Below are 26,678 nucleotides of genomic sequence, written 5' to 3'. Positions count from 1 at the left end.
GTTTCTGACCAATAGATAAAAAGGTGACCTTTCCTGTTCCTCGACTCACACAGGGCTGTAACCAAGCTAATTAATTAACTAAAATCTGCACACAGGACATTTGCATTGAGAACCAAGCCTGTAATACGTAAGAAAGACAGATTTTTGACTGGAGGCCGCCAGACAGTGAGGTTCAAAAAATAAAGCAGAGAAATCAGATTAGAATTGCCTGGTCTGGCCTGGGGTTTTAACCCTGATGGCACTGAGCATTTACAGGAAATATTGGCTAAATTCACAGAGCATTCAACTTCTGACAGTTTGTCAGCCACAACAAGGAGATTTGGCAAAATATTTAAAGTCCTGTGGGCAACTTTTCCAAATATATAATTTATCAGAAAGATTAATGGCAGAATGGAATTCAGCACAAAATATCCACCCATGCCCCCCCCCCCCCCCCCCCCCCAACTTCCTGAGCAGAAGTTATATTTCACAGTATACTGCACCATTAGCAGCATTACATACAGCTGGTTTAGGGCCATCACAAAGAGGAGTCACTGTGCCCCTCTTCTTGAGATATTATAGGGTCATTTATAGCTCTTTACAGGCACTATAGTGGATGACTGCTAAGAGCCACGCTCTTCAAAGTGCTTGCCAAACTGCCTCAGTCAATGAAAAATTCTCAACTATTTCTCACAAAATATTTCTAATCATGTTTTCAGTTGAAAAGTCTTTGTTCTGTTTCAGCTCCTCGGTGTATTTCTGCCAACAAGCCATACTTACTAAAGACCTCACAGAGCACATCCCTGGCAGTGTTCAAGGCCAGGCTGGATGGGGCTCTGAGTACCCTGGGCTAGTGGAAGGTGTCCTTGCCCATGGCAGGGGGGATAGAAGGAGATGATCTTCCATTCCATGATTCTCTGATATTCCGGGGATTCTGGTGACAGAGGATCCTGCACATCCTTCATATTTCACACCACGTTGGCTAGAACACATTCCCATGTACAATCACTACCAAAGAGATAGAGCCCTAAAAATTGCTTATTTGACATTATAAAATTAAAGTGTTCCAACTCCATCTTCTGGCTAGGAATAATTGATATGGAAAATCAAAAGTGATCGAGTGAATTCAGCTTGACATTAGGCTTTACTTACAAACTTCAGCCTTCTAAAGTTTCCTCTTTATGTGATTAAAGCTTTCTCTCCAGTTTACTTGTCACTTCCCTCTCTATTCACCTAGGTTTGATCTTTGTCTTCATCTATGTAATCAACATTTTCGTTCATGTTTTGGTTTAAAAAAATGTGTATTTAATCAAGAGCAAATTTCCTCCTTATCTTCCTGAACCTTATTTTAGAAGATAATAATAATAATAATTAGGTGAGAAGTAACGGTCCTTGAGTTAGGAACGCATCATCAGTTGCACAGTGCAAGATATAACATTTCAGATTTCATAAAGGAATAGAGCTAACAACTCCACACAGCAGGGCCACAGATGTTTACCACAATTTTCTCTTTGATCACAAACCCTGAGCAGGCAGTAGAAGAAAACACAAAAAGTTCACAAAAGAAACAGATACCTAAAGTCATTTCTGTCTATTCCTCAGCAGCTGAATTTGTTCAAAAGCTGAAATGAGACACATGGTGTTCCTGCTTCTCTCTCCACTCCCAATCCCTTCTGCAAAAAATTGTCTTGGTGGCTTAATGCATCTTACACAGGTGATTCTACTGAAGGGGTGACAGACAGAATAGATAAGCAGAAAACTCTACAAAATGAGCATACCACAGACTAGGAGTTATTATAAAAGCAGTAAGCAATACACAACTGTATTGCTCAGTCCTGCATTATAGAAAATTGCAAACTGGATGGAGCAAAGGAACTGGCAGGAACAAAGTCATAGGACCTATTTGTCCCATGATATTTCAGCCTGGGCTTGAAATATTAATGAGAAACTGACATTTTCATCATATTTTCCTATTTCTTGATGTCACATACGCAAATTTTTGGCAATGTGAAAATTAAGAGCCAAAGAGGATTACGACAACAAGCTGGACAGAAGCTTCCTGACTGTAGCAATTTACTTATCTGGAACTTCAGGTACCCACAAAATTCAGAAAAATCATCACATAGAAGCATCAGAGGGAAAGACACTTGCTGACTCAGTATGAGAGGATTTCCATTTCTGCACTCCCAGGTAATAGCTTTTCTTCACTACCACATTACACATTCAGTCCTGTAGATGGAAGCATGATGAATTGAAGAGAGTCCAAGACTGAGAAGGTGACTCACAGAAGTGTTGTTACAGTTTCATAAAGTTTTCGTTTTATTTCGTTCCAAGAATTATGAAGAATTTTTACATAAACAGAGCAGTATTAAAGCACTGTTTAAAGAGTATCAAATATTTGGTGTTTGGAAGAGCATAATTCACATGTGCCTTTTACCAGTTCATCCTGTACTGACATATCAATGCAGTTTGATTCTGTCTGCGACCACATGATCTCAAATTGTTCTTCAAACAAACCCTCTGCTCCATTTATGTACAAGTCTTGCTTCAATATCTAAATTGTACCTTTCCATTCAAAGCCTTTGTGAAAACTTTGTGTAAAACATTATATGTTGCAAGCATGGTAGCACATCTGCCTGCAACTGTTTCATTTTAACTACCTGTTTGTCATATTTCAGCCCCCAATGCTGAAGTGTTTTGTTCCTTTACATCAAAAAGACAGTGCAGAATAAATGGCTCACTCAAGACATGAAAAAAAAAAAATTAGAGGCTTTTGGCCATGAGGGGATGCTCTTTTGACTGATTTACTGGGAAGTTCTAAACACATCCATTCTTTACACGGCAGTGCCATTAGTTCTCTTAAATCAGCCCAACTTGGCATGGCCACAATAAAGCTGCAGCCCTGCCCTCCCTCTGCTGCTCATTCCCATCCTTGGGAGACTCCCCCCCTTCTGCAGCAAAAGCCTTCACACAGACACGTGGCAAGGAGCTACAAAAAAGAACTGATTACTTTTAACACGGATTAGTTCCCCAATTTAGTTCACTGTGTAGTCTCATGAATGCTTGTGTCAGCACAGAGGGGGATGGTGCCAGGGCAGGAATGAGCAGACAGGGCTGGGAAGGACCACTCCTCTCAGTGTTAGTGCCATAAAGCATTCAGGGGACTGAAATATTTGAGTAGAGGTGCTCAGATTCGAAACGTAATGTCCAAATGTCAATATAATAAAAAAAAAATCACTTTTTGTGACTATATAAAAACTACTTTAAATTTGACATAGTTCTTAGTATCAAAAAATTACACTCTGGCCTCAGAACTCATAATTTTAATCAAGACTTGCACTGCAATTGTACCTCCCAGCCAACAAAACCTGCTGTTGCACCACACATTTTACGTGGTTCTGCTGCTGGTATTATGAGCAAAAAAAGATGGGGGAAAAACACCTAAAGAAAAAACCTACCAGTATGTGAAGGAACACTGAGGAAGACTGGGGGAAAAAAACAGAATATAGCAGAGACAAATACAAGAGGTCAGCATTCCAATTTTTTAAAAGTAAATAAATAAAGGAGGGTGGGAAGAAAGGAAGGAGGTAGAGAAAAGTTACTGATAGCACTAAATCACTTGATTTTAAAACTCATTGAAGTCTTGGCCTCCAGTGTGCATCTTAACAAAAACATTTCCTCTTAATAGGTACAATATACAGAGGATAACACTTTAAGTCAAAAATGCTTATAAAATTACTATCCCTGAAGAAAACTGTAGTGGATTAAGAAGACTGAGGAAAATCATCTGCAACTGCAATCTAGAGTAATGAGAAGGAGAAATGAGCTCTCTGCTTCACAGGATTTTAGCAAACCATTACATTCTATTAATTACTTGAGGACTCAAATTCTGTGTGGACACCAAACACACATTGGGAGGAAGCCTAACACAGAAGAAACTAGGAACAAGTTAGTTACTTGGACACAGCAAATAAATAAACTATGAAAATCACAAAATAGTAAAGGAAAACTTGTGACATGCCAGGAAAATTTAGAGATGGCTATGGCATGCTCCTCTGTTATTCTCCCCAGCTTTTATCCTCTGAAAATCCAAAACAAACAAAGAAGACCAATGACAGGTTTACCACAGGCTGAAGTTGTGATATTCTAGGGTGGAGATGTAGAGAAACTTCCTATTCATAAGAAAGGGGAAGATTTTATTATCAGGAGAAAGGGGCTGGAGAACAGAAATATATCTACATAATTTCCTCTGTTGATCTTAATGATTACATGGAAATAAAAAAATATTCCTGGCAAAGATAGTTTGAAAATGAAAAGACCTGGAAGAAAGTTATTCAAATTAGACAACGGGAATAGTACTAATAATAATTTTTAAAAGGCTGCCCATTTAAGGGATTCTAATTGTCATTTAGGAATATGATGAGGACACAAAAAAAAAAGGAAAACATCCCCTTGTGCTGCTCAGAAAAGCATGCAAACATTCCTGATGCACAAAACTTTCCATGCAAGGTGATCTGACTGCTGGCCATTTTAGCTTCACACACTTAAAAAAAAAAAAAAAAAAAAAAAAAAAAAATATTGTCACTTTATGTTTTCAGTGGAATTTTCTACAAAACAGTTGGTAAGAGCTGCAAAAACATTTTGCTGACTTGTAAAAATCACAATCAGAAGGAGATGGTAGAGACCTTAATCCCTTTTCTTTCATGGCACCCACCTATTTGACTGGATCTGTTTCAGAACAAGCAGTATGAGACAAGTTGAATTATCATGACACCGACAGATATAAACCAAATGTTTCCCCAGGAATTGGACAAAACATCACTGATTTTGCTGAAAAACATGCAGTCCCTTACTGTAATGCCTGAAAGATGAAATAGCCAAGTAGCATCCAGTTCCATCTGTTATTAGAGACTTATCTTTTGAAACATGCATGTATACCAAACAGTCTGGCTGAGAATCCACAAAACAACAACTGAGTATTGTCAGTTCATAAAAGCACTTTGAAAATAGCTAACAAGTGCCAGAATGAAGATCAAATACAGATAATTAAATAATATTAAAAGTTATGCAGAAACATAAGTATGTGATCATGTAACTCCCATTTCCTTCATCGAAAGAAAACTGACAAGGCTTACAAGGCTAAAATACTAAACAAGGATAAAATAAAATATCCAATATGCCTGATGTACTGCATAACTTGCAGGAATTGCCCAAAAAAATTGGCAGAATTACAGGGCGTAATTAAACCCAACATGGACCTGATGACACCATAGCATTTTACTGTCCAGAATTGAAGGGGCAAAGAAAACAAAAGACAAAATTCAAAATTGTGATTTCCACATCTTGCTCTGTTAACGTCTACACAAGCTCTTTATTGATCACCCAGATTTAAGTCCCAATACCCACTGACTTCAGCAGTAAAATGCCTTCATGTCTTGCAGCTGAGCCAACACAAACCCACACCAAATACAGCCCTTACCAAGCAGCGGCCACATGCAATGTCTTAGTGAGGCTGGGCAAGGCAGCCAAAGGACTCTGAAATATCAGCAAAGCCTGGTGCTCTTCCTTTTTAATGGCAAATAAACCCCTGGTGTTTTAGCTACCTCCACACTTTTTCTTTTTTTCTTTTTTTTTTTTTAATTTAAGTAAAATACAATTGGAGAGAAATGTGCACAAAGGTCCCAGGCCACACAGACAGTGATCACCATTTGGAATGCAACCCCAGTGACCAGTTAACCATAAATGACACTGGCCTGCAGTCCAAAAAATGCCCCTAAGAATATGGGCTGCCAGACTCCTACAGCCAAGGCAATTTATCATAAGTGTGCAGAAATGAAGGTACTCAATCTTTCTAAGCCTTGTATCCAAGGGTTTGGGGGAAAGGGGAGGGGAAAGTAGGGCTTGAAATTGGGAAGGTTCAGTGATTTGTTTAGTTGTCTTTTTCCCTTTATGCTTTTAATAAGAATTAAAATATTTGAAAACCCAAATATTCAAGCATTTAAATTATATTGACTTTTTAAGCATTGCACAAACTGAGGAACATGTGTATTCTGTATTAGCCTTGATGTTTTAACAACTCTGGCCTTCAGCTATGTACTATAATTCTAGTTTGTTAAACCATAAGTTTATTCGTGTGTTTGCCTATGTAACAAATCCATGGAAAAATAAAAAACCAAACATTTCTGGTTTAACCTGTTGGTCACTGTGTGATTTTTCCCTAAAATACCTAGCCATAGCTAGCCACAAGACAATACCCATACTAACAACATACATCAATATAAAGCCAGCTAGTGTAAATTTGTTTACAGTTTTTAAGTGAAATACAGGAGATATGATGATTTTCTGAGATAAAACACACACTGCTTTCAACACTAACTGGTTTATATCAGTGGCTAGGTAACCACTAGAAATAACTGAATTTTAATCAACAAAGAAAAAAGGATTTAGAAAAAAAAATCCCTTGCTTTAGAGGTTAAGCCTCAGGTAACATTAATTTTGAAAACTATGCTTTAATATGTAGCACACAAAAAAACTTCAGATTAATTGCTGGAATAGGTGGCGATATCCAAAACGTTGGTGAAATTTAATTTTGGCAACTAGGGAAGTTCATTTTCATACAGATCACAAAAATGTCATTGTACATTTTTGAGAACCAAGCAGGGCTACAACGCTCTTTTACAGAAGCGGCACGGAAAGTTTAAATAAATTGAATTTTTTTTAAAATTTTTTTTTTCCCCCCACGAGCAGCGCTTCACAAATTCTCCTGAGCGCCGTGGCCGCGGTCACAAGCAGAGAGGGCTTGAGACGGAGCCAGTCTCTTTCCCTTTGTAACAGGCGAGTTCAGCTTGCAACACTATCAAAAATAAAAGAACTGTAAGCTAATTGCTGGCAAGTATGACGCAAGCGGTTTCCTAGGAAACAGCCCAAGTTGCTGAAGTGCCTGATCCAGCATTTCCTCATCTGTTTGCACTCACACCAGCAGTCTGACAATGTAGTCACTGCATCCTGTTTCACTCAGCAGCCAGAGAGAAACGCTCAGCTTAACCCTTCGCTTGCAGCTCCCCGCTCAGCCCGGCTCGAACTCACTTTTTACAGCCAGCCTTAGCGCAGGCGTTTGTGTTTTCTCACAGCTCGGCAGCAGCCGCCTTTTCTATTTTTCATTGAGAAGGAAAAGATAAGAAATAAATCAATTTGATTTTTTTTAAATTTTTTTAAATCATATTTTAATTTGGATTTGCACTACTGAACAAATTAAATTTAAAATTTAGGCGCCTGGAGACTTTGCATGAAACACTGAGTTATATGTATTTCTGATCTTTACAGCTACAGAATTTTTCCTGATTTTATAATATACTTAAAGTAAATTAAATACAAATGTCAAGATTATCTATCAAACTGCTTCTCATTCAATTCAAATAGATGTAGACTCATTTCTAAGTCTGCAGACTTTGCATGAAACAATGAGTTACATGTATTTCTGATCTTAACTTTACAGCTACAGAATTTTTCCTGATTTTATAATATACTTAAAGTAAATTAAATACAAATATCATTATCTATCAAACCGCTTCTCATTCAATTCAAATAGATGTAGACTCATTTCTAAATAGCTGTAGGTTCATTCATAAGTAGTAAACATATTTTTAAAATGCATCAAAAAACAGTATATACACCAAGGAATAAAACAAAAATCACATTTTGATCTAAAAAAATGTAGAGAGCATGGATCTCAGCAGTGCGCAGGGAAACTGCAGATCCTGGAGAAAAAAAAAATTATAAAAAAGAACAAATGCTGGCCTTTTCGGCAATATATTGAACACACAAAAAATAGATTATATTTCAGTTTACTTCTTATATGTGAATTTGAATTTGGTCATTTCAGGACATGAATAAACATGAAACAAACTATTTTCAGCACAGAGCTTTTCTGTGCTGACATCAGTGCTTATCCGGTGTAAAACACAACTGTTTTTCTGTACTATGGGAATAGCTGTGGGCCACAAAGACAGCAAAAAGGTGAGATAAAAGTAATTAGTTGTTGTTGCTGTTGTTAAAAATTCTGGGCAATTCTTCACCAAGGAAAAACGCACATGAAATTTACTGGTGAAAAAGGCTCCCCCCTCCACAGAGTGATCTCCTGAGTGCACTTTCAAATGGGAAATCCCCCTTGAGCATTCTGAAATGGATGACAGCCAGCCAGAACAACCTGCCACAGCAGCTTCCTGACCACCAAAGAGAACTGGGTACCGAAAATGTGAAGGTGCAGGCAGGAGGCAGTGGCAGGGACTTTTCAGAATTCCTTTCCCCAAAGCTTACTCACTCAGGGGCCAGTCTGCATCACGCCAGAACTGCTCTGCAAGAAAACATCCAGATTTTCCACTAACTGGCACTCTCATTCTTTCTACCACACTGTGTTTCTCCTTTTTCTTGTGAAGCCTTTCTGCTCAAATCTAGCATCATAGTGCAGCAATATTCCAAAGCATAAAATAACAAGTTTTATGCTAAAAAGCCCAGGGGTACAGAGAAAGGAGCAGGCTGAAATAAAACTCCCGAGAGCAGTTATGCACTGTCACCTGTACTTCTGTAAAAAAGCAGAAACCAAAAAGTTAACACAACAGGATCAATGCCCTGGCTTAGTCAGCAATCAACTATTTGCTAGCATCTCAGTGGTGTATTTCTCAAAATACAGATGTTTCCATCACTAGGCTTTTCTACTCTATTAATATAGATTTTTCTCTGCATCACTTACTAGCTTCCTCCCATTCCTGTGTGCTACAGTACCCATATAGTTTGTAGGAAGGCAGAAGAAAAACAGAAATAAATGTTTTCTTCACCCATAGATAGTTTTCCTCAACTGAATGGAAAGCCAGCTCAGGAAAAAAATAAAGGAAGTATTCTGGTATGTGATTATGGAAATTCCAGAATGAGATCAAGCAGTTTCAGGGATGAGGAGCAGAAAACCAGGGATGGCACAAGGCATCTTGAGGAACCCTAATGTCCCTATAGGGGAGGGAAGCAAAGCAGCACAGGCTAGCAAGATAGAGAAGATTCCCACCCTAACTGTAGTCAGCAGTGGATTAAGGAGCCCTGAGGAAAGTGATGAGCCACATGATGGCTTTAGCTGATGGGATTCAAGGTTCAGGCAAGTTCTCCAAAACTAAAACATTAAATGGTTGCCAAGGATATCTTTGATAAAATGAGTTTTTAGGTAAGTGGATTAGAACCAGGTGAAAGAACACCCACATACAAGTTCTATCAGAGGGCACTAAAAGATATCTATATACAAATATGAACAAAAGCCTCTGCAAGGGTTGGAAATCTATCCAAATACTACTGACTTAGCACTTCTACAGTCCTCAGAATTGTAGTCTGCCTTATAACAATCCACTGACTATGGAATCCACCATCACAGTGTCGTTTTCTCCAGCTCTGTCTCCTGCTACACTCTGGGAGACAAGAAGAAAAATACAGCTCTGGTCACCAAGCTAGGTGACATCCCAAATGATGCTCATGGCAAGAGCAAGGCAGGGAACTAGCTGTCCTTTTTAACACTGATTTTTTTCTTTGCTTACCCATTTTACTGAAATCTGCAGGGGTACCACTGCAGAATATCTCAGAGAGTGAATCAGAGCTGATGGGAAGAACAAGACAGACCTGGAACACAGCTGGGAATCTAACAGATATGCTGAACCAAAGTATTACTCAGATATTGGAGATAAAGTTCAAAATTTCTTTTAAAATAAAGAAACATTCTGTGAAAACCCACTTAAATGTGCAAACCTAAGGGAGGTAAATAAAGCTCAAGGTATCAGAACAAAAAATATTCCTCTGCTCCTACCAATCCTGTTACAGCCCAAGCTGTCATCAGAACAAAATACCTCAACCAGATTCATTGTCAGTGCTGTACAGATCAGGCAAAGCTTTCCTGTGGCTCTCAAACACTGCAGGAAAGTACAATGACAAATACAAATCCTCTGAGTCTTTGTCTCCATTTTTAACAGTGAAGTGAAGGGAGGAAGATGTTCAGTGTTTAGTTTTGAGGCACAGCTCATTCCGTACTATCATTAGTCAGCCAGCTCCTCTTGCTACCAGTGCAGCCCTTGAGCCAACAGGACTCCTATTTCTCCCTTCTCACTTGCTCACAATAAGAGAGAGCGAGGCAAAACATAAACAAGATGTCTAAAGGTCTAGTCTTCTTAAAAAAACAAAGAAACAAAAAACCACTCAAAAACACCAAACCCCAAACCAACCTAGAAATCCTTTGTCCCCACCATCCAGGAAATAAACAGGGCATTGTTTTGAGTTTTGAAACTACTGAACACATGCAGATACTCTTCGGGCAGCAAAGAATAAGCTCCCAGCCACCAAAGCCCACATCTTAAGGGCTCAGATGTGACAAATAAATTTGCAGGTGCACTTACAGAGAAGGAAGCAGATCAGTGAGTGCCTTGCATCTAACCTGCAGAACTAAAAGAGCAAAATGAACAAAGAGCTTCACAATAAAATATAGTAGCAAGGTAAAAGAGAAGGTATGCATGACTGTAAAAAATAAAAGTATGCAGCATCTTGAACTTAGTTGAATTGCATATAGCTTTTCCACAATGGACAGTTACAAGCAACAGATTCTAGAAACATTTTAATGCTGTAACTACAAATAAATAATTCCTTTGTGTTAAAAGTTATAAGTTACAAAATGTTCTAAATTTTTTTAAACAATAATTTGATTGCTAGGTTTCTAAACAGCAAATTATTTTGACTCAGAACATTTTCATATCTCTGCTGAAACAGACATTTGTAATTTTAGACCAAATTATGGTACTGATCTTATAACAAAGAAAGAACACACTGGTAGGGAGAGGTGTTCAAATTATTGTAAATGAAGAAAAGGTAAAAACAAGGACAAAGAAAGAAAAATTATATTTTATAAAAAGACAATCAAATAAGCAATTTACTTTTGAACCTTAATCTCCTGGAAAATTATTTTCCTTGTACTTTCAAGGCCCAAATAATTAAGCATAAAAAGGTGGCTTCTAAAGGCACACCAAGCTTCTAAAGGCTTCTAAAGGCTTCTATCCATCACCAGACAGGTGAAAGAAGCATAGGTCTAGGAGCGTATTCAAGACTGTTAACACTTGTTAAAGTTATAAATTACATTAAGCTCTGTGAATTTTTAAACAAGTAAGGACTATAATCTCAATCCTTAAACACTGCAAAACACATGTTCTTTTCCACTTGAAAGCTTAAGTGCTCTGCTGACTCTAGGGAGCTTCCTACTAGAACAAGTGTTAAGGCAAGCATGGAAGACTTACAAATCTTTAGAAAGAAGATTTTAACAGCAACTACTCTCATAAAAGCCAAATTACATAGGACTAAATGTACCTTTAGAGGTCCATTATTGAAGCTGTACTGACTTTTGCAGATCCCTGAAATGGCATCTCTTTATTACACGAAACATAGTTTAAATATTTTCTAATGTTGTGGGACACTTTCCTAAAAAATATATCAATTTCATGTTTACAGGTGTAATATCAGTTTCTAACTTAATTTGTCCTGAAATGTTAGGCCCAATAATGAGTTATGTAAATTTTACACGTAAGCACCGAGTTTTACTCAGTTTTAACAAGAATGAAGCTTAGGGTCTCTTATCTAGTTTTGATTTTTGCTCTTCATAAAAAAATTCTTATCCATCACACATAAAGTACTGGCTTTTTTTCATCAGGCCATTCTGCAGATGTCTCTGACAGTCATTGCCTCAGAGGATTTGAAAACACAGACCACACTTAAAGCAACAGCCAGCATCGCATCTGCCTCTGCTCATCTACTCCCATTCTCTTATTTTCATCTTGACATCACAGGAAATCACTTGCAAATTTATTATTTTCAGACTTCTTTGAAATTCTCTGGCATATAATGAACAGGCTGCCAGTTATGAAAAATAAATGAAGTAACAGCAATGATAAAAAAAAAGACTGGTCATTAACACAAAAGCTGTTCCAAACTCTTCCTTCTCAATCCAACTCATTCAAGCAGAGGCTCCAAATAGAAAGAAAAATTAGACTTTCTGTATTATGAGGGCATGGAAATATTCTGCTGTGCTGAATAAAAAATAGCAAGAAATGCTGATAAAAATTCTAATTAATGCTTTCTACAACTGCCTAAAATTAAGCTAACAGATACTTATAATCAAAATACTTTCAACTGTGCTTTGCCATAACAGCAAAAAGCTGTCATTTACATCATGGTAAGAACTCATTTTGACTTCAGACAGACATATTACAGTTCTTTAATCATTAGAAAGATCCTAAGTAACATTCCACAGCTTTTTTAACTATTTAAACAAAACAAAAAAAAAAAAAAAAAAAAAAACAAAAACCTAGAAGATTCCTAAACATCTGAATAACCTATGGAAATTCTCTCACTGCAAGGCTTGTTTGAATTCTGCTTTGTGAGCATTTTTCAGTGACCCCCAAAACGATACTCTGCTGCCCCAAAAATGCAGTTAGCTGAAACAAGGACAGAAGGAGGATGCATGCAGGGTGGATAAGTCAATACTGTTTCTGTTTTTTAGCTAATATATTAAATATACTGCTCTATTCTATACTAACATGTTAGGAATAACCATGTCATCACTAAGGATTTCTTTACATTCTCTCAGTGCCCTTTTGTATGGACAATCTCAGTGGAAACAGTGAAAACCTGGACCAACATTCATCTTTTCCTGAGCAAAATAAAGTCTGTTTCTTGCAGATCCTACTGGCCAAGAGGAAAGCTGTGCTAGCGTGCCTTTGCTCCTTCCAGCCTCAGCCAATTCCTTCAGGGCACTCGCTGCCAGAGCAGATGGTGTTTCACAGGCACAGCAGGATCTAAACTTTTTCAGCCCGCTAATCACACCTTCAGGTTTCAACACAAACTTCCCTCCCTTTCTACTCACACATCGGAACATAACTGCTCGTATCTGCAGAAATGCAGTTCAAATAAACTGAAATTTAATTTCGTACTATGTAATGAGGGGGGAAGAATGTGTAGGAAACCAGGGAACTGCAAGAGCCGGTATGGAAGAGTCTGTGAGTGAATTTACACATTACACTGTCTAAGTGGCAAATCAAATGAAATGAAGGCCACTGTGAACAGTAATGAACATAGTAATCACTTAAAAGTTCTCCCAAAACAAATTCCTGGTTGTTTTTGGTTTTTTTTTAAGCTAGCATCATTAAACTACACATGACACTGGGTTTTATTAACAACTAACGACACCCTGTGAATACAGAGATCTATCCCTGCCTCGGAGAAAGCTCCCAAAGAGTCAGCTCACTTTGAGAGGTACAAGCCCAGCTGAGAAGCCATCCCTGCCTGTAGAGCACACACGGTGAGAGGCTCCTTGGCCACCCCACAGCCTTCACACAGGAGATAATGAGGGATCTGAGGGCCACTGTGGAGCAGTCATCAAATATTGGAAAACAGGAGGTGTATCAACAACTTCCGTGAAAGGATGGAAACTCTTCTGGACAGCCAGAAGGTACTAGGAAAAAACTCCTTTAAAAACCCTGTACCTCTTAAATTAGTAGCTTTAGAGTACTGAGAAATTTAGAATTCTTTTAAAAGAATCTACTAGGCAGAACGAACAAAAGTATATTCTTGAAGTGGCAAACAGGTATCAAATAACAATACTTAGGAGGAAAAAGAAACATATTGTGATTGAACATACAATATCAACTGACTCCAAAAAGACCCTAAATGGAAACACAAGCCTTTAGTTTTAAGTCACAGTAGAAAAAAAGTCATGCAGACATTAAGCCTAGTAAAAGAATGTCTTTTTTACCCTTTAATTTAGCTCCTATCTTGTTAAAGGGCATTAATTAATCAAAAACAAATGAAGCATGACCAGTAATGAAGGTTAAAGAGACACGCTAATACCATAGTGCCCAAGCAGGGGGTCATAGTGAAGCTGTTATTTCGATAAAACTAACAAATTTCCCTCTGGTAACTTTAGCTTTCACACACTTTTAGAAAGGTTCATTTTAAATTATGAGCTTTGCTGACAGAAGAATCCTGACAGTAGATATTAACAGGCAGGTGTGACACAGGCTTGCTGTATCATCACTCCTCAGAGATACAGTTCCTCTGGGCTGGGGGAGCAGCACTGGCTGCTTTGGGCATAATGAGTGAACACATCCCAAATTAAACCCCATTCCTATTTCTGGGACCATCATCAGCATGGAGACAGCTAAACCAACATAGCTGTAATGCTAATTCACACTAGAAAGCCTGGGATTTTCTTCATAAAAGAGGGAAGACCTCTCAAAGCCAAATCCAAAGCCCTCAAATACAGCCTCATATGGCACCCTTTCTACAGGATCTTGACTAACTCAAAAATAGTAAATTATAGAGGTAAAATATCATTTTCATATTCCACAAAACAAACTTTTATTTATCAAATGAACGACAAATGGAACATTTGCTGCAAACATGCCTTTAACTTAGTGAAGGGATTTGGGTTTGCATAAAGGGACATTAAGGCTGGCAACTCAATACTGGGTAACAAAACTTGTCAACATTACCATTTGATCAGACATTGAATTGGAAATATGCCAGGTTTTTTCACACACTCCTGTACAAACTGAAGTGAACACTGGTGGTCACAAATGTTCTGCATAACAGCACTGTTTTTCATAAATATTGAACTATCAAACAAATAGAGGGATATAAGAAAACTGCTGGGTATCTGTGCCCTGGTCTGGCCCTCTCCTAGTAAATTTGCACTTGTTTCAAAGGAAACTTTCAAAGGAAGCTTCAAAAAGCTGTGTGAAAAAGTGAGGATGGCCCAACACATCAAAACTTACTCCTCACCAGCTGCCCATATTGATAGAAATGATGTTCTTCTCCAGCTGAATGATCCATTTTCAAATACAAAACTTCTCTGGAAGCTGACATTTTGTTTCAGCAGTCATGCCTTGTTATGGCCCTTCCAGTTCCTAGAACAGTTTGTTTTGCCACACTCATCAATAAGGCCATTCACTTCTCTGGTCTTCCTTAAGCACAGAGTTCCCTGACCTATTTCTTTCACAAATATTGGTAACACTTCCCTTCCCCAAATATCATCATCTGCCAGTTTACTTGTTACCCTGTGAACTCTCATTTTTTAACATCCATGGCTCCTGTCCATTTTGAAGGCTCTCGCACAATTTTATTGCCACTGACTTCTTAAAGTTATTGATCCTTTTTAGGCTTCAGTAACAATCACTCAGACATTTCACTTTGCCCTGACCAATCCAAGCCCTAGCTGTAACCTTAAATTTTCATTTCTGCTATTGAGTTGCAGGAAAGTCCCCTTTTTTTTTTCACCATTAAAATTTATTCTGTAATGTCATTGCATCTTGTAAAGCATTGTTTTCAGCCACTGGAAAGGACAGGCTGAAATTCAACATTTCCTTTCACTCTCTTTTATTCACATCTTCAACTATTCTTTCAGCTTGCTCTCCACATAGTTTTACCCTGAAAAATCAGTGAGATTCCAGCAAAATATTCTATGTCTGCAGCCTCCTGTGGTCTGTTCTCTCTTTTCTCATTTGGCAGACACAAGTTTCTCATCTGTTTTCCTCCAGAACTTCTTACATCAACAATAGAACAGACTACATCCCCCAGTTTCCCTGCCTGTAATCCCCATACAAGATCTACTCTTTGCCATCTTCAGCAACTGGTATCATCTAATAGTTGTATTTGTTCAGTGATTTCTCTTGAGGATGGTAAGGCTGCATGAAGTCTTCATTTTAAAGTATCAGAAAAGCAAAACAGGAATAAAAAAGGTTTTTGTGAGAAATACAAGTTTCCAACCAAATGTCACATAGGGCCCAGGCTGTGACAGACTCCCCACCCCACCGGCATCATTCTGGTGTTCACTTGTGACATGAAACTGCCATGGGGATTCTGAGAGCTCAGCTAACACTGCAGACTTGCTCTGCATATTCCAGAGGGTTTCTTCACTTCCCACTCATGTATTTTTTCCATAAAATTTGCTGGGATTTGATCCTGTAAGACCAATACACTACAATCAGTTCCATTGCTCAAGTTCAGTTATTAGAATAGTACTATCAGGCATACACACGGACGGACACACATTGTGTCGAAATATGAGTTTTTCTCAGGAAAATATACCGAATTTCTTGCCATTCTCTTCCCTTTCCTATTTAACCTCCCAGAATACACTGTTCACAAACCCCAGCATGGAAGCTGCCCCTCTTTTTCATTCTAGACTCTTCTGGGCACCTTTTGTTTCTCATCTCTACAAGTTTCTTTCCTAAATTTAAAACATCTTCCTGGTCCAAGCTGAATATTAGTACTTTATGCAATTTATTCTGCTGTTTTTCTTCAACACAGTCAATCATTCAGTTGTTGGAACTGTCTCTCACAGCTTCTTTCATTTCTTTCCTACTGGTGCTCTGTAACATGCTTCCCTCACCTTCCAACAAATTTCTGCAGCATTTCCACAGCAGCGATCTTTGATCTCCTTCCTTTCTCCACTTATATTTTTTTTCCAGGAAAACACACCTGAAGCAACAGTCAAACTCTTTTGCTACACAGACAGCTCAGAGACACTCTTGCCTGCTTTTACTTATGCAGAATATAAACTGCCACCAAGTCTCGGATATCTAAAAGCCAGCTTAAGCTAAACTTAGCTAACAGAGTTCTTAAGGGCACTCAGTCTTCCCAAAACCCTTCTGTGTCATTCTCGGTGGTCCCAGGTGAAACTGCCAGAGGATAACAATCTTAAACTCTGACCCCTCTACGGGCAAACCATGATTCAATCAGCCTTTCTTTGTGGTATAATACAAGACACAGAGAGAGAAAGAGAGAGAGAGAGATGGAACTTCTACCAACTTTTACTTCTCATTTCACATTTCATCTAGCTCAATATATTTTGCTAATGCCAAAGAGAACCAGACAGAAACAACAGAATCCTACTCATCCAAAATATGGTAGCAGAACAGTTTTCCAAGTCTGTTTCTTTCACCATGCAATCCTTCTCTTTGCACACTCCTCACACTCAGCTGCATCCCATTGGAATTGATTCCTTCCACAGCTCAACACACGCTGCTACCTTGATTTTTTGCCCCATAAGACAAACCCCAGAGACAGGAAGATTCAGTGAACAACAGAAACACATCTTGCCATGTGGGTACAGCTGTGGTAACAATCATTGGAATCATGAGGGGCAAACTTCAAAAAGCAAAGAGCTGGCTTCTCAAACACCAAGGAGAATTGTATTTTGTTACTGGCTGCACTCAACAGGTAAAGGTTCACCTGTTTCTGGGTTGCAAACAGCATCTGAGTGTAACAGATACTAAAAATCTGTTTCAATATCAGATTATAAAATACTCATTAACAGACAGCTTCTGCACTAGGAAGTTTATGCCCTGAAAACTTAAGGACAAAGTGTAATTTGTTTCACAAATAGGTAACAGACGCAGATGTAAATTTCATGAGCAAATAAGGAACTGCATTAATTTCAAGCTACACAAATATTTCAGACTCCTGAAATCAAGTCCTGATGTTCCTAAGGTAATGCATCAAAGGTACAAGATAGCTTGGAACAGAAACTGGGGAGAGGTGGTGGTCAATCCAACCCTAACCACAAGACAATTCTTCCTGTAATTAACAGAGTGCACATGAAAGCAGTCTTTGTCCATGAAATATCCCAGCTTTCCTACGTGTTTGAACCTAGTCAGATAACCAGAAAAAGTGTGTGTCAGCTCTGTTTGCAGACTGTTTTGGACACGTACCATGTGTATTTAAATAGGAAGGACCATTCTTTACTCAAGGAAAAATATGAATATTCCTTCTGGTTTCTGAGAAGCTCCTATGTAAGATTTCCTACACATAGGTGTTTGCTCTCATATGCATGTCCACTGTCAAGTTAAAAGAAAAAAAATCTTACTACCATATTTTTCAGGGCATAGTGTTTACAAGATCTGCAGTACTGACAAGCACTTTTTAGATTCCCTGATTAGGCTTCCAGACAAAAAAAAAACCAAAAAAACATAAAATTAAGTGTTTAATGTGCAACGGTCAATAAAGATAAACCCTGTTAGGCAGAGCTAACAGATTACCATCCAATTAATACATGCAGTCAAAATATGACCTACACAAAGTTTGAAATACCAATCAATACTGCATCTGACTGAAATTCCTCTCTAGGTCCGAGACGAATATTGAAGTAAGAATACAAACAGCCTGTTTACTGCTAAAATCATATCAATTTCTATCGGCAAAAGTGTTAATGTAGTAGAGTTCAGAAAAGGCACTGCCTTTGCAAGATTTTTAGCTGTAATTTGAGTCATATTGCTTCCCACAACGTGTATTTATATATTTTGATATTGGCATTTAAGTATACTTACATAAAAACATACAGACATAATCTGTTCAAGTTTCTTTCCTCCCACCTCAAACTATGTTGCTAGACACATGTACCGCAGAAGAGACACACACAGCACGAATTTAGACACTTTGATTGCCAAAGTAGATATAGATACTCACATAAGTGGTAAGAATAATCTAATTTTATCAACTTCCCAGCCTTATAGTTACTGCACCTGTTGAAGTCCAGAAAGCAATACCTAATATTTGTCATGAGGATTGCTCAAATTTGCAAGCTTTTACAGGATCATGCTTACAGGGCCTCTTTCCACTTGTGCCCCAGAAAAAAATGATCGTTCCATCCAACTTCTGTGTGCACGTGCTCCTGGTTGTAAATTCCCCTGTGTGTTAGTATTCCATCCTGCTCCCACCCCCTCTATGCACAAAGACCCCTTGGAATTGTTGGCTTAAAAAAAAAAGAAAAAAAATATCATTATTTTCTTGTATACTTAAGTAGATAGAGACCACATATAACTTCAAATCAACACGTTACTGAAAATTTAGGGTCAATAATAACATTCTCTACTTTTATGAAATAATAACTAAAATCTACAGAAAATGAGATTTTTAACTTTTTTTTTTTTTTCAATAAGAATAATCAGCCACTGGACTAATCCCCCTAGAGAAGTAATGGATTCCCCAACATTAGATAAGTTTAAGATTTAGCAGGACAGGGTGCTGGGCCAACTTGTCTAGACAGTGATTTTGCCAAGAAAGGTAGGATCAGATGATCCTTGGGGTACCCTACTGACCTGCTATTCTATACTTGACATAAACTTCTTCTACATATAAGAAGTTTGTGACAATCATACAAAAACATCTAATAGAATCACAATAATAACTTATCTTTCATTCATTAAAGTGTTTCTGTCATGGTGGACAAGCAGCATCTTCCTAACAATGTTCATTCAACTCCTTGAAATATTAATATTGGGAAAAAAAAAACAAACCACTGTACTGCTTCATAAAGACTTGCAAAATGTGTAATCAGCCCTCAAAGAAAAGCCACGCAATAGATGCTCTCTGAAAAGCATTAAGTATACAGATTCCTTCAGTTTCAAGGAAGCAATATAAAAACCTTGTACTGTTTATTCAAATAAAATCACACATTATGGGTTTACTTCTCTCTACCCCTGCCCAAACAATTGATGTTTTATCAGCTCTGCAATGTCTGATCTCTCTCCAAGTCAGAGAGGAGATCAGAGGATTTAACCTGTGTTATCCTTGTAAAATTACATATAAAATACAGCAGAGAACATCTATCTGTGGATCTCATTTAAATTGTGCTTAACAAAGCACAAATATTTATTGTAAAGCATAACAGATTATTAGGAAAATGAAGAACTTCATAGCTCTTTGTTGTTCACATCTAGTGATAACAAAGATATCAAATTCTGGAAGTCTACCAAAAAGTTACATTTTATTATGAACATGTATGATTTAAGCATTGCCAATAAATTCTTTGTATTTAGTTATAGCTGACATTTATGATGTTACTTGAAGAATAATGAATGCCCCAACTTGAAATATGCACGTGCCTTTAATAAGTGAGCCGAACGTCAAAGGAAGCTTTTAGTAACTTGCATATGAACAAATATCTTCTATCATCTAGAAAGGTTAATGAAATCACATTTTCTGAGATTTCTGTGGTACAGATAAATGTGACAGCAAAAGAGAGCATTTACTATCCAGAAGGGAACAGAGAAAGTAAATTATTATATGATAGTCCCTACATATCTTAACTGCTAGTAAAATATTTTAATGTTTCTTTCATTGTATGCATTAGATAATCGGCAACGTACTGAATGAGTTATTTCTGAAGACTGTCACAGCATACTTGCATTTTAACCTTTATGCAGAAACAATTACTGTATTAATCACTGTAAACAATTACTGTATTAATTCTGTGGGGCAACCTCAGAGGGGGAAACGCTCAAAAACTACTCCACCGTTTCAGATTCACTTCGTATTTCATCAGACCTAATTCACAGTCAATCACAAGACCTGCATTATAGAACAAACGTCAAGGAAAAACTAGAAAATTTCATTTGGCACCGATGAGTTTCAGCCACGACAGGAACAGACGGGGGATTCTGCAGCAACAATCACTTCGCAGAAACTGCTCACTTGCGCGTTTATTACATCCACTCCCCTCATTCTCCCTCCTACAACGGGCTGATAATCCACTTGCAGCAGCCTCGGGCCAGTTCCAACACAACTCGATGTTCCTGCAGTTGACGTGCAAGTGCCCAAATAAAAACAAACTCCCCCACACGCACGGGGGTTTACGCTACAAAAAACAAGACTCATTGAAAAGTTTTCCGGGAGGTAGAAACCAACAGAGTTCCATTCAAGAAAAATGAGCGTTTCGGGCATCCCTCCAGCCCCTACTGAACAGCTCTCTCTTCAGTAAAAAGAAGTTTCTTAAAACCCATCAACCCAAAACTAACGTTAACTTAGGTGGAGCGAGGAGCAGGGGGTGAGAGAGAGGGAGAGAGAGGAACAAACGACAGTAATCTGCAGGGCAGAAGGACAGCTGCCACTCAAACAACGCCAACGCTCGACAAATAATATCCCTCAAAACCTGGCATTTCTTTAGCACTTGTTAATGGTTTTGTCGATAGAAAGCGGGAAGAACCAGAAGTGCCGGGCAGCTTAGAAAGCTGTGGTTTCTTTCTCTCGGAAAGGCTGCCAGACGGTGGGGGGCTTCGGAAAAAAAAAAAAAAAAAAAAAAAAAAAACAACACGGTAACTGAAAGCTGAAGCTGACTGGCTTGAGGTTTTGCTCTAATCAATAAGTACGGCTGTTTAATAATTGAGACTGCATAAAAAAGCAAGCGAGCCTTCTGTCCTACAGCAAATACATTATTATGATTTAGCACCCACGCAGAAATAAAGGGTTATATCGATTCTGCAGAACCGAGCTGAGAAACCCGCCAAGGGACTAACATTCTCCTCCATTCCTCTAGCAGGAGTTTGTTAGTGAGCAGACATCCAGCACAGACACACACAGCAGTCAGGAAAAGCTATGGAGTGGCGCTCATTCCTCCGAAAGTTTCTCCTTCAAGTTTCGGATAAACCTACCTGCTCTCTGGAAATGCAAGGCAGCGAGGGTCTCCTAAACATTTTGCAGCTGCCGTAGTAGCTGACCGAAGTTTCCCCAAGGGACACGCAGCTAGATCTCCTCCTGGGTCTTATCACAGGCACTTTTTCCTCCACGCTGGGGAGCCGTGGGTGGCGGTGATGCTGGTGGTGCGCTCCTCGGCTCTGCGCCGAGAAGATGCCGTGCTCCCCGCCACAGAGTGCCAGGAGGCAGCCTGCCACCCCAACCGTGCCGGCCAGCAGCGGGCCGAGCGCTGGGGGCAGCGCCTGGAGGCTGCTGAGCGACACCAGCCACACCAGGCTGCAGAACACCAAGACCAGGAGGCTCCGGCGCAACTTCAGGGAGCTCTGCGGCAGGGTCAGCGCCGCCACCGAGACCAGCACCGTCAGGAGCCTTCCTAGGAACATCTGCGGCTCCTCTTCACGCCCCTCCGCGGGCAGCAGCCACTGCAGCGCCACGAAGTCCCCCGAGTAGCAGCACAGGGGCAGCGCCAGCAGCCACCAGCGGGTCGTGCCGCCGCCGTGCTCCCCGCGCCGGCCGCCGACCAGGTAGCAGGTGAGGAAGAAGAAGGCACAGGCGATGCTGAAGAGGGGGCTGAGGAAGCGGGTCAGGCACAGCAAGGCGTGCAGCGGCCGCGGGCTCCGCCAGCTGCTCCCGTCCTGCTGCTCCCGGGCGCTGCCCCGGCCGGGAAAGGCCAGGAGCCAGAGGGCAGCGGCGGCCAGGACGCCCAGGGCGAGCCGAGCCCGGGAGGAGGAGGCGGTAGGAAAGAGCAGCAAGGAGAGGAAGCTCTTCGGGGGGTCCTGCCGCAGCGGGGTCGCGCAGCTCTTCACGTATCCGTTCCGCAGGCTCTCCGCGCTGCCGGGCAGCGCCGCGGGGGCGGCCGCCCCGCCGCCGTCCGGCTGCGGGCAGTGCTGCGGGGCTCTGCCGGCCCCGGCGGGGGAGGCGGCCGCCGCCGCAGCTTCTCGCTCTTCCCTCATGGTGGTCGGGGACGCGGCAGGGGGAGGACGGCGGAGAGGCGCGGGTTCGCGCTAGCTGCGTCCCGGCCGCGCCTCCCGCATCCCCTCAAGAGAAGGGAGCCGGGCTGAGCCGCCGCTCGTCCCCCGCGGGCAGCGGCGTCCGCGGCATGGTGGGTGAGGACGGGAAAAAGAGAGAAAAGGTAAAAGTCTGGCTCGCCCGCTCGCGTTCCTCAAACGGCTCCGGCGGCGGGCACTCGCTGCCGCCTCCCAGCGCCCAGCGGCGGCAGCGGCCGCGGCGCAGCCGGCGGGGAACAGCCCCCCTCGCCCGCCCCCCTTCCTGCCCTGCCTCCCCTCCCTGCCTCCCGCCTCCCCGCCCGCCTTCCCTCCCCCCGGGCCCCGGGGGCCGCACTTCCCGCGATCTTTTTTAAAATATAAATCTGTATGTCTGTACCCAGCCGCCCCCCGGGACAGCGTGCGGGGCTCGGGCCGGCCCCCGCCCGGCGCCGCAGCCGCAGCAAGGGACGATGAGGAAGCGATGGAGGGGCAGGAAGGCTGAACTGGCCAGACTTTGTGCTTTATCTTGTCATCTACCTTCGAGATGCCGCGGAAAAAGTTGTTCGTACGGGCTATAAAGCACACGCAGAGTATCGAAGTGTTTTCCCTCTGAGGGGCATCACTTTTTCCTTTTTATTCCTTTTTTTTTTTTTTTTTTTTTTTAGCACTCGAGAAGTAAGTATGGATTAGAGTAATTATCTACTTCCCCGCCCTCGTTAACTAAGTTACAGACTAGACCTCATTGCACGGCCAGGTTTATTTGCACAACTAATACCTTTGGAATGGATCAAAATAATAATTTTGGAACGGATCGTTGGAAGTGCTTAGACTGCTGTAAGGGAAAACAGGCAGCTAATGGGATTTTGAGTAATGCCTTTGCTCATTTATTCTGTTTGTTTTTTTCTGGAAAAGTAACTGCTAAGCACTTCTAAATTTATTATAATTGTGCATGTTTACCTTGTTACTTAGAACAAAGGTCCTTTGAGCCATGTTTCCACATAATATTGTACTGCTTTACTTACACTGGTTCAGAAATCAGTTCGGGTAAGTCAGTGGTTGCACTTTTTGCTTTTTTTTATTGAAACAAGGAACTCTTGATATTATTTGGTGCCATTGCTTGTGATTCCCTCCCTCTGAGCAGCCCCCGAGTAGCAGCTGGTTTGTGGAAGCTGTGGGGTGGCAGGAAGTGCTGCTGCAGGACACGGGCCTGAAAGTTGGCCATGAACAGAAATCACCAAGTGTGATTCCTGACAGAAAATGCAGTATGCAATGGCAAGTAGAGTAATTTGCAATGGCAAATTTCCCTCTTGTACATGAGAGGGAAATAAGTAATGATTTATTTTTTAAAAGGCAGATCCATCTAGTGAAATTTTAATACTGTAGTACATCTTCCTCTGTTAGAAATACCTCTTTACTCTGTTTCAAAAAAAAAAAAAGAAAGAAAAAAAATTCTCTCCTGACATGGTACACTTAACAAGGATTCTGTGCTATCATATTGGTTCTAAAAAGTTTTTGAAAAAGGAAAATGTGTAGTTCTTTTGGGATTATATTCTTACATTTTCTTGTATTCATATGTTAGTGATATTAATTGGACCATAATCAAGTACACTTGTGAATGCTTTTAAGGCTGAGAAACACCTTGCTTTTATGCATATTCTTTATTTACTTTTTATTCCCTTGAATTCAGCTATAAATAAATGCATTCCAGAAATAATTTTCTGATGTCATCATCTTCATTAAAACACCTTTGGGTATATTTGTAGCAGTGAAGACTGGGAAGTGCCTAAGGAAGACTACAGGAAGAGACAGGACATCACATGATTCCTAAATACCATGGATGCATCCATCTGTGGCTTCAGCACTTGTGAATCAGAAGTGGTGTCTTATTCTTGACAGTTCTTAGTAGGTTTTTAATCCACAAATTTGCCCAGGTTTTTTCTGTTTTTAGTTTTGTTTTTTTTTTTTTTTTTTTTTTGGTTTGGTTTGGTTTTTTTGAGTCCACATGTGCAGAGTAGTACAAGAAAAGGTCCCTACTCAATGCAACTTGACTATACAAGTGTGAAATATGGGTTTTCTTTAAAGTTTCCTGCCTGTCTTAATTGATCTTCCTCTCCTTTTGATAGAAACAATGAACAGTTGCTCTCTAGTCACCTTGTCTCTTGAATTCATGATTCTATATCTTACCTAAGTCTTGCATTTATTTTCTAAGCTGAAGAGTTTGGGCATATATTTTTCAGATTCTTTTCATGTTATTGTTTCTCTGGATTTTTTTTTTTTTGAGCGTCACTATATGCTTTTGGAGCAGAGAGGAACAGGAGTTATACCCAGTATTCAAGACAGAAGCACAGTCCAAATAATGCTTTCTTTCCTTTTAATTCCTGTCTCTCATTTGTTTTGCTTTGCTAGGGAAGTGAGAGAGCAGATAAACTAAGCATTGTTGAAAGTGGTTCTGTGGAACACTGAACACTGTTTTCACAGTGTTAAGTATATAGATCCCAGGCTCTGTGTTCTGATTGTTAACATCTACATCCACTAGATAATTTTATAGGTAAGATTAGGGGTTTTCTTCTGTGTTTACATTACAGTTATCTACAGTAAATTTCACCTGCCTGTGAAATCAGCGCTGTGAGGCTGTAAGCACATTCTCTCAGTCAATAACTTTGTATTAACAGTATACTTTACCACCTTCCCATCTTTTTTCAGATCATTTATCATTAATTAATTAGTGTTAATTTCAGTGATATGTGTGCTGAAGAAATGTATACATTCCAAAATGTAATGGGAATATAGTTGGTCTTTAGTAATGTCTCTGTTGCCTAACAACACTCTTCCTACCACATTACAGGACTCTGTCTTGAGGAGTTTCCTATCTAATAATGAATTTCAGTATAAAGAAAATTTGGTTTGAGTACTTTAGTGTCTGTTGTAAATTAGAATAGCATTAACTAAATTGCTCCTTGTAAGAGAATAATTTTTAGAATAAGGAAATAACTTTTTTATTAGCTATTTCTTAAACAAATACAGAAAAACATATTGTTTTATTAAAACTGATGACATTTATGTCAGGAGAATGTAATTTTTTTTGATCATCCTCCAGTTTCAGTACCAAAACAAGATGGGTGGCTCAGTGATTTGAGTCAGGTTGGCTGTCTCTGACTATCTAATAATAATAAATACTAATATAATTAAATATTAATTTTAAATGGTGATAAATAATATTTGTCCAAGTTAAGTCTGTTTCATCAGTGGCCTCCCTGTCTTTATGCTGAGGCAACTTTCTTGTTCCTGCTTTTCTTATTTTCTCCCTTTCCTCCTGAGCAGAGGGAATGAGCCAATGTCTGGGTGGGAGTTTGGCTGCCAGCAAGGGCCAAGCCACCACAATAACCATGTATACTCAGCCCTGGAGATCTGATCAGGAAAATACTGTTAAATCTTGGATTTTCATTGCAAAGACTGACCCTGCTGCCATCACTGTGTTTTAATAGAGAATTTTCATTTGTTTGGTCAAACTCAAAACCGGACCTAATTTTAAAGTGGAATTCTTTGTGGATGAGACTATGAAAATATGGTGTTTATACCCACAGCATACTGGCAGTAGAACAGAACAACTCACAACTGATTTGGCAGTAAAGACTTACTTTGTCTTCATTAAATCTATACTAGCAAAATTCATGAACTGGTGGTATCTATCTCTACAGTGGAAAATATTTACTGACTTTATTGACAATTTAATATACGTTGTCGAGTTGTGTTTGTTAGTTTCTATTGATCCTGAGAAGTGTGAAGTTCCTTTTGCTTCCTAAGTGATTATTCTTGCAAACACTTAAAATCAGATTTTGGGAAGATGGGTGTATATTACTTTGTAACTCACTTCAGAAAAGCATAATAATGAGGAATATTTCAGACAGAAATGATAATATTTAAAATAAGAATATGAACCAAAAGCAGTCACAGAACAGTTAATTTAAATTGTCCGAATTCAGAAGATAACTATTTTTATAGCTTTATTTAGAAGGTTTGGGGATTTTTTTTCTGGCTAAGGAGATTGCAAGTATTTATTTATCCAGCTACCTCCACATTTTCCACTGTCATTATTCCAAATCATCCCTACAGTGATAAGTGGTCAATGACCCTCGCATAGGATGAACTACAGGAGTCTTACAGACCTGCCTGTTA

At 39.7% G+C, this 26,678-nt stretch overlaps 1 protein-coding gene across 2 annotated transcripts in view; it reads right to left on the bottom strand.

Annotated features, from left to right (window-relative positions):
* PDE3B (phosphodiesterase 3B) overlaps nt 1-24,412 on the bottom strand; it is an 85,741-nt gene extending 61,329 nt beyond the window's left edge. Inside the window, exon 1 of one of the 2 annotated variants that reach the window (XM_038137134.1) lies at nt 21,474-24,412. In XM_038137134.1, coding sequence (XP_037993062.1) covers nt 21,474-22,469 — 996 coding nt within the window. In that variant the 5' untranslated portion in view covers nt 22,470-24,412. The remainder of the gene's footprint in view (nt 1-21,473) is intronic. The other variant, XM_038137135.1, reaches the window with a different exon arrangement.
* Between the last annotated feature and the right edge of the window lie 2,266 nt (nt 24,413-26,678).

Source organism: Motacilla alba, chromosome 5 (genome assembly GCF_015832195.1).
Source record: "Motacilla alba alba isolate MOTALB_02 chromosome 5, Motacilla_alba_V1.0_pri, whole genome shotgun sequence".
In the NCBI taxonomy this organism is placed as follows: domain Eukaryota; kingdom Metazoa; phylum Chordata; class Aves; order Passeriformes; family Motacillidae; genus Motacilla; species Motacilla alba.
Note: the sequence above shows the minus strand (reverse complement) of the source record. Positions and strands in the feature narration are given on the sequence as shown.